This window comes from Artibeus jamaicensis, unplaced genomic scaffold (assembly GCF_021234435.1).
Source record: "Artibeus jamaicensis isolate MK-2021 breed Jamaican fruit bat unplaced genomic scaffold, CSHL_Jam_final contig_923, whole genome shotgun sequence".
Lineage (NCBI taxonomy): Eukaryota > Metazoa > Chordata > Mammalia > Chiroptera > Phyllostomidae > Artibeus > Artibeus jamaicensis.
This window is the reverse complement of record NW_026522014.1, coordinates 3003610-3020918: the sequence shown is the minus strand read 5'-3', so window position 1 is coordinate 3020918 and position 17309 is coordinate 3003610. Positions and strand designations below refer to the sequence as shown.

General features: G+C 39.0%; 1 protein-coding gene across 2 annotated transcripts; it reads left to right on the top strand.

The window, feature by feature from the left end:
- The first annotated feature begins 1316 nt into the window (after nt 1-1316).
- BET1 (Bet1 golgi vesicular membrane trafficking protein) lies at nt 1317-12687 on the top strand. Of its 2 annotated transcripts, none has more exons than XM_037142776.2 (4): nt 1317-1467; nt 6228-6343; nt 9030-9086; nt 11521-12687. In XM_037142776.2, exons 1-4 carry the CDS (start codon nt 1449-1451, stop codon nt 11674-11676), a joined length of 348 nt encoding a protein of 115 aa, XP_036998671.1. In that variant the 5' UTR covers nt 1317-1448; the 3' UTR covers nt 11677-12687. The 2 variants fall into 2 exon arrangements, with proteins under 2 accessions (XP_036998671.1, XP_053511076.1); XM_053655101.1 differs by lacking the exon at nt 11521-12687 and adding an exon at nt 9470-11513.
- Nucleotides 12688-17309: the final 4622 nt, after the last annotated feature.

Genomic DNA, 17309 nt, shown 5'->3' with positions numbered 1-17309 from the left:
GAATGTTTAGATAGACTTAACATTCAACTTTTAAAAAGTTGCATTTATGTGAGAACAAAAAGCCTTCCTTTAGTAAGATGACTTCTGACCTGTTTTGATTACAGAACATGTGTACTTCTTACAAAAGAAGAGACTCATAGATTGTAAGGAAAAAAAGGAAGCTTTGCTATCATTTTTCTTACTGAGCCTTCCGTGCTTTTTTTTTTTTCAATAATTGTCCCTGATGCAATCTTCATTTAATTCCATTGATTTTAAGAGAAGGCTGGCTTATTTTTATGAAGACAGCTTTTCTCTCAAAACGCGATTGGATTAAGCTTATTTCCCAAGTTAATAACTTTTATTAAAAATTGTTTTCAAGTACAAAAACAACCCAAAGGCAGAGATTTATCTGCAACGGCTGGAGTCAATGCTTATATTAGGAAACTATGAGGAAAATGATCAGAGTTGGCATTTTCAGAAATCTCTAGCATGAAGAATATTCCACTGTCACTCAGCAGCAACCAAACTGCAAAAACACCCAGTGCCCTTTGAGCACTTCACTGTATGTCAGACTGAAGAAACAAAAACAAACGTTATTTTCAACAACAAAAAACGTTATTTCCTTACTCCCCATGATAATCCTGTGAAATAAAATGAAATTGTAGGACCAGCTTTGATCTCACTACCACTCCGACTGGCCAACAAGCTTTTAAAATCTTAATAAATTGGATCAATACTATGTGTAAGAGTATTTCAGTATCCCCTGTACAAGTTAAAAAGCTCAAAGGAGTTTAGGGGTCCTTAGGGCCTCTTAACAAATAATACCACAGCTCTTTCTAGAAATGCAAGCAATCCAGTAACCGGGAAGTTTACGGGGTGACCCGGCACGAATTGCTCAGCGTTCTTTCTTTCCCTCTGTGGTCTCAGATTTCTTACGTGACCGATCAGAAACTTGGACTGATTGTCCAACTTTTCTTGGACTGATTGTCCAACTTTTCTTGGACTGATTGTCCAACTTTTCTTGGACTTGCCCTGAACAGACTTTGGAGGTGAGAGGAAGTGAGAAGCGGAATCAAGAAAAGCTAACCATCCTCTCAGGGTCTGGGAAGGTCAAACAACGGGCCTGACACTGAAAGAAAACCCTAGTGAGGGCGCGAGCCCGACAGCTAAGAGCCAAAGTCGCCACCCGCCTTCCAGAAGCCCGGAGCCGCGTTCACACCACGCCCTTTCCCTAAGCCCCGCACATGGGGTGAACTACATTACCCAGAATGCCATTCAAACAGCCTTGCAGGGCGCCAATGAGCGTCTGGGTGACGTCATCATCCCGCGCGTGTTCACACTCATCCGCTGTCGTGGCGCTTTTGGGGAAGAAGTTTTGCTGGGCCCTGGTCCTGAAGTCGTGGTGCGCGTGACCCCTGGCTCCTTTCCACCCACCCCTCTGCCCGCCTTTCCCTCCCTCTTCTTGCAGGATGAGGCGTGCAGGCCTGGGTAAGGAGAGGGCTGAGGTTCGAAGTTCGGGGGCCCCGGAACTGGCGGTGCTGGGCGCAGGGACTCGGGGTTTCTGTCACTGGAAACTGAGCCAGAGAGCAGGATGTATGGAGGGGTCTTTGGAGGCGATGCCAAGAGAAAACACCTCATTTGTCCCAGATCCTAGGGATTTCCTTAAGTTTGGTTCTGTCCCAAGTTTGGATGGTGGATTTGGAGAGTAGTGCAGGACTTGGGGCTGGAGTATGTGCAAGTGCCAGCTCAGCAGTCAAAGCTTTGGTGTTAATTCTCTCACCGAGCATAATTATGGAAGCTGCTTACTCCCCGAAGCCCGGCTTTTGTTTCTTCTCTGCCGGTCCTGGATGTTAGTTTCTTCAGAAGTGAAATTTGAAGTGTTACATGCGAAGCACACTAATAATAGTAGTAGTAGTATGGTCACAATGAGTTACAAAGGTAAATATACGTGTCACTAATATTAAAGTCCGTGATATGTAACACCAGGGTCAGAGGTCGCTTTACCCAGAACATTTCTTATCTGATCCTTATTCCACCGTTAAGACAGTAGAATGTGGTAATGCTTAGCGACTTGGCATTTTTTCTCTACCTTTTGTCTTAGCTTGTTCACCAACCAGCAGGAATAAGTTAGGCACAAGGACTTGTAGTGGGCCATTATAATACACAGCTATTAAAACAGCATTTTCTGATTCTGAAGTTCTCTATTAGGAGACAGTTTAAAGAAGAAAGAAAAGAATAGAACCCTGCTAAATGAGCACACAGTGTATCTGAGAAAAATTGTATGAAATAGTTAGAAAAAGATGTTACTTTTTTTCAGTTGTTATGAGAAGAGGGAAGAAGAAAAATATATTTTTCAAAAGTCTCAGGCATATTTAAAGTTAGTGAGAGTTGCCAGTAACTCTAGAATTGTACATTGATTAATAAATTGTATATAAGAAACGGCTTTTGAAAAATACAGTTTTTATGAATCCTCGGATCACAATAGGAAAGTTGACCAGGTAAATCGTAGAGAAAAAATAACTAATTTTGAGCAACTTTAGTTTTATATACCTAAATGTTTTTCCTTTGTATCATTACCAATAACAAAAAACATTTATTGTGTACTTGAGTGAGCTGTAGGAATACAGTCCTCTGTGGCCGTTTGTGCCCCCCAAAGCTTCCAATTTAGTTGGGGAGTAGGAACACATTCAAAGATAAGTTATAGTACAAGGTGGCATCCAAATGCCAGATAAGTTCTACAGATAGTGATTGTTTAAGGATTTCAGAGATGGAGTGGAGTGCAGTTCCTTTGTGGAGACATAGGAACTTGAACTAGAACTTGAAGATAGAGGGTGGGGGAGGTAAGTTCCAGCTGGAAGGATGAACTGCCTGCCCTTCCCCGCAAAAAGTTGTAGGAGTAGAATTATGAATGATATGTTCAAGGTATTATGATCAAGCCAATTTGATTGAAGTAGGAGACACAGAACCAGAACTACCACGTTGTGGAGATCTTTGAGTGCCAGGCCAAGGAGTTTGGATTTTATGCATAGGCTCTTTGGACCCTTTGAATATCTTGTTCAGCAGTGCGTCATGATAAATTGCAGGAAAAGAACTTGACAAGTGGTGATTCTCAGCCCTCATTGTCCAGGTAATTAGAATTACCTGGAGAGCTTTTAAAGCACTGCAACCTGGACCCCCACCCCACCCCCAATCTCAAACTGATTAAATTAGAATTTCTGGATAGAGCCTTTTTCTTTTAAGCTCTCCTGCAGTTGAGAGGAAGGGTAATGACATAGATGTCCATTGCTATAATTTATACTTGTATTATGTGAAGCCGGCTGCTTGTTTTTGTTTTGTTTTTAAGATTTTATTTTTAGAGAGAGAGGAAGAGAGGGAGAGAAACATCGGCAGAGAAACATCAGTGTGTGGTTGCCTCTTACATGGCTCCCACTGGGGACCTGGCCTGCAACCCAGGCATGTGCCCTGACTGGGAATCAAACTGGTCACCCTTTGTTTCAAAGCCTGCACTCAATCCACTGAGCCAAACCAGCCAGGGTGGTTTTTTTTTTTTTTCTTTTAAGTATCAGTGTGTACCGACCTGGAATTTTAAACTTGGAATAAGTAGTGAATCTGAAGCTATTCAGGTGGAGAGGCTGTCACACTTCACGTGAATCCCTAAATGATGTGGTTCAGCTATTGATAGAAACTACCCAGAAGAAGTGGCATGTATCTAATGGACAAAGACTGAGGATGGTGACTTTGCCACTTACTAGCTTTCCTACAACTTTCATAGCAGTGATTCAGACAAGGGAGCTAAGTTGGGAACAGCAACTCCTAGAATTTCATTTGATTTTTTCTTTTTTTTATTGGGGGTGGGTGATAGTGTGAGGGAAGTCTGAAACTCTTTAACAGAAGAAATGTGCATTGTAAGATTGCTGGGTGATAAATGAGAATTTTGCTTTTTAATAAATGGAACCATATAGAACTTTAAAATTAAGGTAGGCAAAAGAGCAAAATGAAGGAAATAGTGAATAGCTATTAATTTAGAAATAAATTCCTTGGTGAAGTTGTCAAGGGATTAAATTCCACCAGTCGATAATTATTGGGCAAATGTACATTCAGAACCTTAGTGATAAAGGAAGACATACTCTTTTCTTTAAGGACTTTGATCCTTATTAGAGTGTACAGAATATCATTAATTGATGAAATGAGAATACGTTTTTAAATGATTACTTATTGAGTGGGGGGAAATACTATGCTTAGTCACAAAATGTTCTTCACTTTCATAATAACACTTTGGAGACCTTTGTGGGTAGTGTGTCAACAGTTGAGGGAATTTTTGGGGAGTGCAACTCTTTCTCTTCTGGAACATACTTTAACATTTTGTTCTCTGTGAGTGTAGTTTTCTTTTTCTTTTCTTTTTTTTTTTTGTGGTGGTTTGAGATTGTGTGTCCACCGCATATAAAACACTCATTAGGTACAAGGGACACCGAATTATGAGATACTGTGTCTGCCATCAAAAAAGCTTTTAATTCCATTTTTGGACAAAGGCAAGCCTGTTCAAAGTCAAATAACAGTGATTTGAGATTCTACTCATTCATGTACAACTTACTGTATGTGTATGTACATACATGCATGTGTGTGCAGACATTTGTGGGGGACAGATGGCCATGAGTGAACATTTAGTTTCTGCCCTTAGAGCGTAGCCTGGAGTGTGGTATTAGTGTTAGATACAGCCAGAGCTGTAAGAATTCGAAAGAGGGAGTTTTGCTTTTTAGAGAAAATGAGTTCTAGCTGTGCCTTGACAAAGTTTATTCACACCTCAACCATCTTTCAACTACCAGTGCCGACAGCTACCTCCTGTCCTTCCATCTGTTACACTCACTGCCACTCCACCGACCCTTTGAGTTTACCACACCTCTGGTTTCTGGATCACCCCTTTCATAGTCTCAGACCTCTGTTGAAACTACTTGAAGCCCTGTCCAGTCTGGACCCCATAATCCATATCTTCAACCACTCTTTTGGTAAGCAGTCTTAACCCCTTGGGGTTCTGGGCATCTGCAGCCCAACACTGTGCACTTCCAACTCTTGAGCAGTCCAACCATCCTGCATCCCCTGGGCAGCTTGGGCTGGTGAGCTCTCGCACACCCCCGAAGGGGTCGGAACCACTCCTGTATGTTGCCTCAGCCGGGATGGTTTCCCCCTAGGAGCCTGTGCAGTCAGTTTCCTCCGGTCTTCAGAGACAGCCTTTTCTTTGGGTATCAGTTATTTTTTAAATGTGGCGAAGTAGCACCCTGAACTCTACTTTCCTCTCTCATTCCCCCAACACATTTATCTAAGTATTCACTGTACACAGCTCACTCCACCTGTTTGATTGCCCGATGAGTATCGAGTATTATATTAGGCAGTGGCAGGGACCACATTCCTGTGTTCTCAATTCTGTGCTTTAGAAGATGAGCTCTGAAAAGTAGCACCTAGAAAGAACAATGGATCTGACACCGGTTTCTTAAATATTTGTTGAAGAATGAATGATCCCCTATATTCATAACTTATTCCAGCTCTCTTCTATGTAAGAGAAAGACGCCAATAAAGGACCCTCCCTCTGCCGTGAGCTCCCTCCCGCTATATTATCCTCTCCCTCCCTTTCTCTTCATAGCCAGGCTTCTTCATTTGGGAGTCAAGTGTCACAACTTTCAGCTCTTTTTCAAAGTGTGTAGTTCTATGGAGCAGTAAATATGTCCTGAATATTATTTTTATTTTTTTAAAGATTTTATTTGTTTATCTTTAGAGGGGAAGGGAAGGAGAGAGGGAGAGAAACATCAATGTATGGTTGCCTTCGTGCATCCCCTGCTGGAAACTGGCCTGCAGGGAACCGGCCTGCAACCCAGGCATGTGCCCTGACTGGGAATCGAACCGCAATTGTCTGGTGTGCAGGCCCGTGCTCAATCTACTGAGCTACACCAGTCAGGGCTATCCTGAATATTCTTATGCATTGGTGCTTATTTTAGTGTGGTGTGGGCAGTCAATTAGCAATCGGGAAATGTGTACTCAATTGAATTGAATAGTCTTTGCTTAAGAGAGGGCATTGAGGGAATTGTTCTGCTTTTTATTTGGTTTATTAATTTTAAAAATTACCCTGAAATGTGAATATTACAGACATATGTGGTCTGCAATGCCCTCCAGGGGTCCTTTTCTGTTTTCTTATCAAGGTTTCAAAAGTGGCTTTTTTTTTTTTTGGCTACAACTGCCCTTGTGGCCAATCCTTACAGGTGAAGGAGCACCCCCTGGCAACTATGGCTATGCTAATAGTGGGTATAGTGCCTGTGAAGAAGAAAATGACAGACTCACTGAAAGTCTGAGACACAAAGTAACTGCTATAAAGTCTGTAAGTATACGACATATTAAGTACTTGGAAATTTGTGTATTTATATGCATATATATTATATACTTAGAAACTACATATTTTTATTGGCCTTGTACAAGGAATTCATTTACCCAATAGTTTAGTTCAGTTAGGTACACTCGAAATTTAGACATGATTTGAGTAGAATTTTTGAAAATGTGGCCAAACAAAATATAGGGTACATTTGCTTGTCTTTTATAAACTTCAGCTCTTTTTGGTGGTGAAATCTAAAATGCCGTGTGCTGCCGGTGGTCACGTCTCTGAGTTGTTCATCTTCCACTCCCCAGCAGTCTCCTGAGCTACAAATCTTAGTCCCTCATGTTTCTTTTACCTCACATTAATCACCAACTCTATGTTTCTTTCTTTCTCCTGTTGCTTTACTATTTCTAATACTGTCCCCTGGTTTTCTATTTAGAAAGCCCCTGTTCTTATTTTTTTTACACATTCTGGTCTGAGCTGCATAGATCACCACAGTCATCATTCAGAGGATTAGTTTGTTTATTTTTTGTTTTTGTTTTGTTTTTAATCCTCACCCATGGATATGTTTATTGATTTGAAAGAGGGAGAGAGAAACATGGATTGGTTGCCTCCAGTACATGGCCCAGCCAGGGATCAAACCTGCAACGTAGGGATGTACCCTGACTGGAATCAAACCCACAATCTTTTGGTATGCTGGACGACGCTTTAATGGACTGAGCACCTGGCCAGGGCAAGAGTATTTTTGAAATTGCATCCTACACTCAGAAGACTTCATGGCTCTCCCATAATGTAAGAAATGAAGTTCACACTCTGTAGTTTGGTCGAATAGGTCCTTTAAAGATTGTCCACAGCTTTTCAGACCTCATCTCCTATACTTTCAGAAAGGGTTTGTGCTTTCTGCCAAATTAGAGTGCTCTCTCCGTCCTGCGCATACTGTCACTTCACCGCTCCTGCATCTTAGACTGTGCCATCCCTCTGCCTGAGGTGTCCTCACCTCCTCACGAGGCCTGGAGGCGAGAGCCCATCTGCAAGGCTCCACTTCATTGCGCCCCTTACATCATCCAAGCTTTGCCTGATTCCCACATCAAAAGTAGCTTTCTCTTACGCATGTGGGACCATTTGTACCATTTTTGTAGCACTTATTGTATAGTGATCTACATTGGAATTATTTGTATGTGAAAGAAATTTACCAAAGTAGGGTTTTCTGTTGTATTTATTTTATATTCTGCACAGTTTTCAGTATAATTATCAGTTGTATTGAATTAAATGTATTAAATAAAGGAAAAATGGTTTTAACTGTGTGTGATTGATTCTGCATTATAATAAAAATGCTGTACACTTATAAAGCATTTAGAAGAATTCATATTGCCAGTACTTAATTGGTATTTCACTAGTGTTGGAAAATGGAATTGTATTCATCCTAGAGACTTATATTCTACAATGAGTATTGTTTTCAAAGTCTTACTAGATCAAAAGGAGTTGATCCATGAACTAAGCAATATTGTATAATGTTAATAATTCAGAAAATGTAACATTTAGTGGAATTAAGAATGAAATGATTTTTAAAAAACCTCTAATGTTAATAATTTAGGCTCCTTGTTAAAAGAAAGGTTTTCTCCCTTGGAAATTTCTTTCCGTGGCAGGAATATAGAAAGTAGTTAGGTGATTTGGGCAGTCGAGCTTTATAATTGCTTTATTATCTCACATTATGATCTGTAGAATTCTGGTATGGTTTTGTGTCAGTAATATCCCCACATTCTTTGCACACAAAATAAGCTGAGAAAAATATTTGCAGTGGTTTGCCAAGGTTTTTAGTAATTGTGATTGTGTTTATTCAATTATCTTGGAAGTGAGGCTGTGATGAATTTGTCATGTAAGGTATTTAATAAGTTTTGGTTTGAACAGCAGACATAATTACAGATTTCTTTAGGCTCATCCTCATTTAAGCATAACTTCAGAATGTTGGTAACACGAACTTGTACATTTTTTTCAATTTGTTATTTTTTAAAGACAAATACCTTTCGAATCTAAAGAAATAATCAATCTAGGCATATAGTCAAAGTAGTATCACATTTCAATAGGAGAATATTGAACACATATCTGAATTTGAATTGATAACATAGGTACTTGTATAAATCTTCAAAAGCATAAAGAAGGAAATATACAGCTAAATGCTATTATGTGCATGATATAAAGACAGATACGCCCTGACCAGTGTGGCTCAGCTGGTTGGGCATTTCCCCGCAGCGTGAAAGGTCGTGTTTCAGTCCCTGCCTGGGACTTGTGCCCGGGTTGTGGGTGTCGCCCTTGGCCAGAGTGCCTACTAGAGGCAGCCGATGGTGTTGCCTTCTTTTTCTCCCTCCTTTACCCTCTCTCTACAAATCAAGTATTTTCAAAAAGAAAGATAAAAGCATGCAAAGGTACAATCAGAAGTATGTACCAAAATTAAAAAATGGAATTGGATATTAAGATGAAATCCAAATGAAGAATAGGGAAGCAATATTCTTGGTGGGGAAGAGTAGAACAACTAAATATATTTTCTATTAATTTCAGTGAAAATGTGTCAGAAGAGTATATTTTTTATATCTAGAATATAGGTTTATTTGGGAAAATATGTATGTTTAACATGGCATTGTATTTGTTTTCTAATACTTTATATGAGTAGTAATACGTGCTTTCTTCTTTATAGCTTTCCATTGAAATAGGCCATGAAGTTAAAAGTCAAAATAAATTCTTAGCTGAAATGGTAAGTGAGATTTTAACTGTAAGAAATTTGATCTAATATTATCAGTCTGTTACTCAGGAATAATATCATTTTAATCCATTTATATTTAATTGGTTTGGAATAAGTACAAAGTTATTTTTGCCACATTTTTACAAATTTTATCTTGCCTAACACAAATAAGTAGGATGAAGTGGAAGTCAGTGTAGCTTTCGTTCTGTGTGTAGAAGCACTGTTGAAGACTCAGAACAAATGACTGTTTTGAGTGTTCAGTCTATATCGGAATGGATATAGGCTACTAAGTAATCAAAAAGTACTGTACCTCCAGTCAACCAAAGGTCTTACACTTAATATAAGCTTATTTCTTTTTTAATTTTTTTATAAAGATTTTATTTATTTATCTTTAGAAGAGAAGGGAAGGAGAGAGGGAGAGAAACATCAATGTATGGTTGCCTTTCATGCGTCCCCTGCAGGGAACCGGCCTGCAACCCCGGTATGTGCCCTGACTGGGAATCGAACCATAATTGTCTGGTGTGCAGGCCCGCACTCAATCCACTGAGCTACACCAGGCAGGGCCTTTTCATTTTTTTAAAAATTATTTTATTGTTAAAGTACAGTTGTCTGCATTTAGCCCTCACTAGTCACCCCCTCCCCAGCCATCCCCACCTCCCTCCCCTGATTCCACAGCCCCCTTGGTTTTGTCCATGTGTTCTTTACAGTTGTTCCTGAAAACCCTTCTCCGTCCCCGCATTAACCCCTCCCACCTCCCCTCTGGTTACTGTCAGATTGTTCTTAATTTCATTGTCCTGGTTATATTTTGCTTGCTTGTTAGTTTTTCTTTTGCTTGATATCCTAAGGATCACTTGTGAACAAATCAGTAGGATTTGAACTAGTAATATTGTAAAACCTCTTATCTCTAAACAATCTCAGCAATATATACCTTTTCTTCTGCAAGCCTCTTTTCATTCTTTAGTGTTTACTTTGGATACCAAACTTGTCCAGGCTTTCTCCAGTTTTATCACATGCTTTTAAAATTGTCCCATTCATCAACAACCATGCCTAAAACAAAAGCAAACTAAGAGGACAGCTAGATCAGGAGCAGATCCACAGAAATGGAGATCACTTGGAGGGTTAGCAACAGGGGAGTCGGAGGAGGGGAAGCGGAGAAGGTACAGAGAATAAGTAGCATAGATGGTGGGGAGAAAATCAACTGGGGGAGGGCAAGAATAGTATGGGAAATGTAGAAGCTAAAGAACTTGTGACACATGGACATGAACTAAAGGGAGGGAATGTGGGGGCATGGGGTGTGCAGGGTGGAGAGGAATGAAGGGGTGGAAAGACAATTGTAATGGTATAATGGATAAAATATATATTTTAAAAATAAATAAAATTGTCCTATTCAAAACTGAGACCAGCACTGATGGCCGTGCTCCTGTGAAGGCTGCACTAACATTAGAGTCCCGTGGGGGGCTGTCTGAAGATTCCGATGCCTGGTTCTCACTCTGTTCTCATCCAGAGTTTCAGGGGGAAGGACCTAGGTATGTGCATTTTTAAAAAAGCATCACAAGTGATTCTGATACATAACCTGCTGAGGACCACAGATGCATAAAGTACTTGAGCTCCCTGGAACCCAGGCAGTGCAAAGACTTGTGCTAACCCCGGGCCTTTACATCTCAGGACGTTGAGTTTCCTGGGAAAGTGCGGGTCTAATCCATTCCTAGTCCTCATCATCAGGACTTGAACAGCTATGTTTTAACGTGGTAGTTTTCCGCATCTGTGCTTGTAGTTTTTACTAACTTTTACCGCTTCTACATAATACTCTCATAACTTTTGATAGACTCTACATTAAAGGCAGCTATTTAAATGAAAGGGTCTTAAAAGTAAAGGTACATTTAACTGCTAAACAACCATATGACATTTTGGATGAATTGCTGTACCTGGAAGCATAACCGTTTGACTGGAGAGCAGCAAAAACGTGGTTAAAGACCGATGTCCTGCAGTGCCGAGCTGGGGAGGTCCTGGCCAGGCGGGAGGGTCAGATCTTGTTGTCCTCCCAGCCCTTCAACCTCCACCAAAGGCCCTCAGTAAAATGGTTTGATCACTCTCCTCCCCAAAATGGGGAAAAACCTGTACGATAGTAGACAAACTGCTTGATTGTTAATGTCTTTTTAATCCACATAATTGGAATAAGACATAAATTGTTTGGGACTTTTGAATCACTCTGGGGCTAAAAGAAGTGTTTATTGGGTAATGACAGAGCTTTTTATTCATTGAGAGAATTACTCAGTTTTGCATGGAGTAATCAGGCTGATTACCCAAGTTATAAAAAGGCTCCTGAGTTGATTAAACACTAAAAATGTCATGAAAAATGTATCCTAATAACAATATATCCAGTTACTTAAATGTGCATGTGTAGAGTATTAGAATTTAAATGTTAAAATTTATTTTGTTTTTATAGGATTCACAGTTTGATTCTACAACTGGATTTCTAGGTAAAACTATGGAAAAACTGAAAATTTTATCCAGAGGGAGCCAAACAAAGCTGCTGTGCTATATGATGCTGTTTTCATTGTTTGTCTTTTTTGTCATTTATTGGATTATTAAACAGAGGTGATGCCAGTAAGTTGTGAGTTTGGGGTTTGTTCCAACCTAAGTGACTTTGGAGTACTACTTTGGTAAAAAAAAAAAATCATCAAAACATTCCTAATTTTGAAATACTATGGCTTTTTTCATTGAAGATGACTAAATTTTACTTGTTTTATAAATCACCTTAGATAATACAGTGCTCTTTGAATATTGTTTGTTAATGACTCATTTTTGCTCCTATTGTCAGGGGTAGTGAAATGGCCAAAAGTTAGTCTGGCCCTAACAATTGTTTTTCTTCTGTTGACTGTCAGATTAAATAGCAGTACAGCATTCTGTTGCCACCATACATGTGGGTTTATTTTCCATGTAGAGAAATGCAGTGGTGGAATGATAGAATGCCAGGAGAGCCTGGTGCGGAGCCCTTGGGGTGGTGGACGAGTCTGTGGTGGAACGATCAATGTATATTCCTGAACTGACATCGACCCTGATGATATACTCCCCTTTCCTTTTCTACTGGGTGAAATCGTAAGCGGGTTTCTTTTTACCTGTAGTTTTTTCTGATAATTTTTGATGATGTGACTCCTCTTCCCCCAAGAGCCTCATTCTTTAATAAAGCTTATTTTGGCACATTTCTAGTGCGGTGTCAAACAAATGTCTAATGCTATAGTTATGTTAACTTTATGTGTACCGCTGACTTGGTGTAAAAGTTTTATGGTTTTAGCTTAGGCCGTTTGGTTATCATTTGTGAGAGAATAATGTGAAGCCAATGCAATTGCCAAGCTCCGAATGAACATAACATGTTCAAGAATAACTAATTGCCTCTGCTTTACTATGTGCTCAAAAGAGATAATGGAAACTGCTCAGCATGGAATTTGGGGCTAAGAGTATTGTTGCTTTAACCCAGTATATTTGTTTACAGAAAGCAAGACAAAGGTGGAATGTTGAGTAGAAAGAAATAATAAAATGTCCTTAAATATTCTGTATCGCTACTATTTTAGAATTTAACTCATTTATGAGCTCGAAAAATAAATTTTTAATGAAATGAATTAATTACCGGTGTTGCTTCTTTATTCAAGTCTCATATTTTTGCATAGAACCTGAGAGATGATCCTGAAAACTCAGATTCCAAGCAAAATTAGGAAAAGCTAACATATTTGTATTATTTCCAAACTTGCTTTAGACAAATAAGATAAATGACTGCAGTTTCAAAATGATTAGTTATAAATCTATTGTCATTGATTTTTCTGAGTTTGCAATGCTTTTTGCTCATCCCTCATCAGTTCAGATCCTGTGCTGGATCTCTGGCTGGATTTGTCATCATTGAGGGCCCGCTTGACCGGTTAAAACACTTGAACCGAGAGGGGCTAAGTGACTTAGCACCTACTGAGGCGTGAGTTACGTGGCCAGGGTTCAAATCTCCATTCTTCACTCACTGTTTTTTCATTAAGTCACCTATTTCACAGGATCGTTATAAGAGATACACAATGCATTGGAAAGTGCATTACACATGATAGTCGCTCAATAAACATTAGTTCTGCCTACCCTTACACATCAAAAAAGGGAGTTATTTTAAGACAGTAAGTTGGTTTCAGGCTTTAAGGTGGTAATGTGTCCTCTAAATGGAAATTTCTAAGACAATTAGAGATTGATTCTTTTTTCCAGGAATTCTTTAATTATGTATTCTGTGCCAATTATGTGATCTCAAGAGCTCAGGGAAAACTCAGAAATCATTGCAATAATGAAAGTTGCAAAAAAGAAAACAAAAGGCCAAAGAAAAGTGACTGGAAGATGGAAACAGAAGGGAATCAACAAGAAATAGATGAGATCAAAGCCCTAGGAAAATCAGTGAGGGCGAGACAAGGATGGCTTTCAACATGAAAGATCAGCTATTACATGAAAGTGTTTGTAAAATACTAAAACGCTATTTAAATGGTGGCTATGATGATCAGGGAGGGGATGATAAGTGGTCTGGGGTGATGTAAGTGTGCTTCTCATCACTGCCTTGTCCAACATGTCTTAGTTTAGAATTCTTTTTAAGAACTGCCTAAAAGCAGGTATCTAACTAGTAGTTCACACAGTCCTTCCCATCGCTGCCTTTCCTGAGGTTGCTGAGAGGCGGCTTCTGAAATGACCTGTCCCTGCCCCACCCGCCAGGGGTCCGACTGCCAGCACTCTTCTTCCTCCTGTTTGGGGCCTCCTAGGAACAAGTACTCCCAAAAACAAAAGTTAGGGGAGACATTAACTATGTTTCTAATTCCTTGTCATCCTTGACAAGCTCATCGCTAACTGCAAAGGAAATTATTTCTGTGTGTATCTCGGAGGTTGAATGTAATAAACAGGCAAAATATATAGTTTTTATTCAATATGACTTGCAGATCTTGGGATGGTAGGGACATGTTATAACTCCTGCATTTTAAATGGTAAAGCAGAGTCAGACAGCGATTCATAAAAGTCTATAAAAATCCCAAATGCCCAAAATTTTGTGCAGAATATGTAGTCTATTTCACTAAGAGTGGGTCCTTGGAAGTGAGCCAACACATTTTGCAAATAATAAAAAGTATAACTTACCTGCACCCTCCCCCTTCAGATATCAGGCATAGGTCTCTACAATGAGGAAAGGGAGAATTATATTTACAGTTGCCAGAATTTAAATTAGCATGCAAATAAATTCTTGGATACTACTTGAGCAGAGAATAGTTGCTAAATCTAAAACAAATATGCAACATTTTAGTCATTTGAATTTCAGCAGAAAACCCTGGCACCTGCACCCATAGAAAGCTTCTAGTTCTATAAAATAAATTAGTTTTCCTAATTTTTCCATGCTCTTAAATTTCAAATTGCAGGTATTGAATTTGCTTCCTTGTAGAGAAGGAGAAAGTTCTTGATAATTTGGGTTCATTTAGTCTAAATAACCTCATCAGGCCATATTGATTAATTGACTGACTAAATATTTACTGGGAAGCAAACCAGCTCTGTAGCCAAGACAAAGCTGCAAGCTCACGCTGCCTCAGCATAGATCCTGGCTCCACTACTCACATTAAGACGGGGGGCTGATCACCCCTCCACCTTTGTTATTCTATTTCTAAAAGAGGAATAAAAATTTTACACAGCAACAATACACAAGGAGAGGGTTATTGTGATAACTAAGTATTAACTTGCAGAAAGCTTAGAATGAGCTCCTGCTACTCCATGGGACTGCCTTCAGGGTAGTTGCTCAGAGTTCTCTTTCCAAACTTTGCAAATTTTAATTTATTCTTCAAGATGTAAATGACAAGCTTCATAAAATAACAGCCTTTTGCTATTTAAATTTCATTTTCTATAATTTTGGAATAATTGCTTAAATTCTTTGTACTTTCATAGGCCCTAGATTAAATCAGGAAGTTCTCATGTAATAAGGTTTTATATAAATTAAATATGCACTAAGAAAGTGAAAAGAATATATGTTCTCATATATATTTGTGTATATTTATTAGATATAAAATACTGAGAGAAAAATTCAATCACTTTTGTATTATACAGGCTTCAATCTTAATTACATTAAATTATTTGGGGGATGTGGGCATTCTAAGGGCAGGCAGAATAAAAATTTTACGTTCAATATTTGCTTTTCAATTAAGTGTGCAAGTGTTGCTTTATTCAATACCTACTTTTGCTTTTGTTCCTGGGAATGAAATTATATGTTTTCAGGAGATTTGACTAATTTCTAATTAAACAATTCCTACTGGTACTAATCTCTGCCAGGTTAACTCAGAGTGGGTTATGTTTTCATATAACCACAAGTGTTTACTCCCAACTTAAATTTTTGTTCTAATGCTTACATAGAGCTGTTATAAATATGTTCCTCTTGGAAATGTACCATCTGGTATTTTAATCTCTTCCTTACCAATGAGGAAATTTTTAGAAACTGTTACATATTCAAAAAATATCCATGTGGTGTCTGATGTATATACATTATATATAGATATAGATATAGATAAATATTCTATATACTGTTTTCCTATATTTTTAGAGATATAAATTCCTAATAATAAAAGAACAGAAATTATTCATAGGAAAGAAAATTTTAACTATTAAAAAATATTTTTGTTTGCTCTGGCTGTTGTGGCTCAGTGGATTGAACCGAAGTGTCACCTGTTTGATTCCCAGCCAGGGCACATACCTGGGTTGCAGGCCGGGTCCGCAGTAGGGGGTGTGTGAGAGGCAACCACACATTGATGTTTCTCTCCCTTTCTTTCTCCCTCATTTTCTCTCTCTCTAAAAATAAATCTTATTTTTTGTTTGTTTAACTCATTTGGGAAGGAAATACTTTTATGAAGTATCTGTTCTTTCTAGAACACTTGGCACAGTAGTAGATCCCAATAAGTGAGTAGTGAATAAATTCACGGTTCCTACTAGAGGACATATCCTTTTTTATTATCCCTCACTAAAATTTAAGTGGAGACCATACAATGCTCTGAATAAAAATGTGTGGCTTGATTAATAACATACTAAGTTCAGTTGCTGGCTGAGCTTCTTTGAATATTGGAGGCACAACACTATAACCATTGGGTTAATTAGGGACCAGAAATTGCTGCCAATTTAAAATTCTTATGGTTTTTCCTTTGATAAAGCTGAGGGAAGATGGGTTAGAATTGAATGGATGCCACTTAGTGAGGCACAGGTGGCGAAGAGTTGGAGACAGCTGTTTAATAGTGCTTAACCATCCAGGTTTCCAAGCACATCAGGTTTATCAGCAGCTCTGATCCAACTTAACTAGGTAAGTAGGGCACTCCATTCCAAAAAACCTACTAGGTTATTTTTTTAAAGAATTTTGCTTCTAAGTGATTAGACTTGACTGCGGACCTTAGCCATCTGAATTTCACCCAACAAGATGGGTAACTCACTTAGCAATGGAAGTGGGGGCTTCTCATTTACCAGGGAGTTTTGTGGACACACAGATGAAGGACTTACTCAGGTCAGAGGGTGGGCCATTGCAATGCTGGTACTGCAATGCTGACATGTAGTCAGCCTAACTCTGCAGGGTTGTCCACATTTTTTGCTATTGACAATAAAGAATAAAAGATATACAGATATAGGTAAATAAACATAGATATAGATATTTTATTTTGCATCTGTCAGAACAGGCATTCCATTCTCATTCATGAAAGGCAAGTGATAAATAGTAGCAACTTCAAAACTCAGCTCTTTACCTGACAGGGTTTCAGAGCAAGAAATGTCTGGTCTGTTCACAGGATTATAGAATTTTGAATTGGAAATGAGACACTATCTAATTATAACATATTGTTTTTAAAATGCCAGGTTCTGCTCTGCATATCTTTACAGGTAAGTGTGAGAGGCAACTGAGAGAGGACTCATTACGTCAAGAGGGTAGATGTAGGGGAAAGAAGAAAGTCCAATAGATTTGTCTTCTGGTCTGGCCACCTTCATTTCTCACTATTAGCTTCCTAAATGTTTCCTTTGTGTCTCAGGAAAGAGCAGCAGAACAAAGACTGGTGTTGGGGGAAGAAACATTTAAATCACTGTCACAGGAGCACCTCGGTGGCCCACCGCCAGCTACACAACCACCAGCTCCATGACATTCTAGGTCCCGGGTATAAAGGAAGAAGGGAAAGAACAGGCAATCTCCAGGGCACAGAGTTTGATGGAACAAACTGTCTAGAA

What these genes read in the sequence shown, in the direction of transcription:
- BET1 (XM_037142776.2), top strand. An exon ending in AAGTAACTGCTATAAAGTCT is followed by an intron (nt 6,344 to 9,029) that starts GTAAGTATACGA and finishes TCTTCTTTATAG; the next exon opens with CTTTCCATTGAAATAGGCCA. An exon ending in ATAAATTCTTAGCTGAAATG is followed by an intron (nt 9,087 to 11,520) that starts GTAAGTGAGATT and finishes TTGTTTTTATAG; the next exon opens with GATTCACAGTTTGATTCTAC.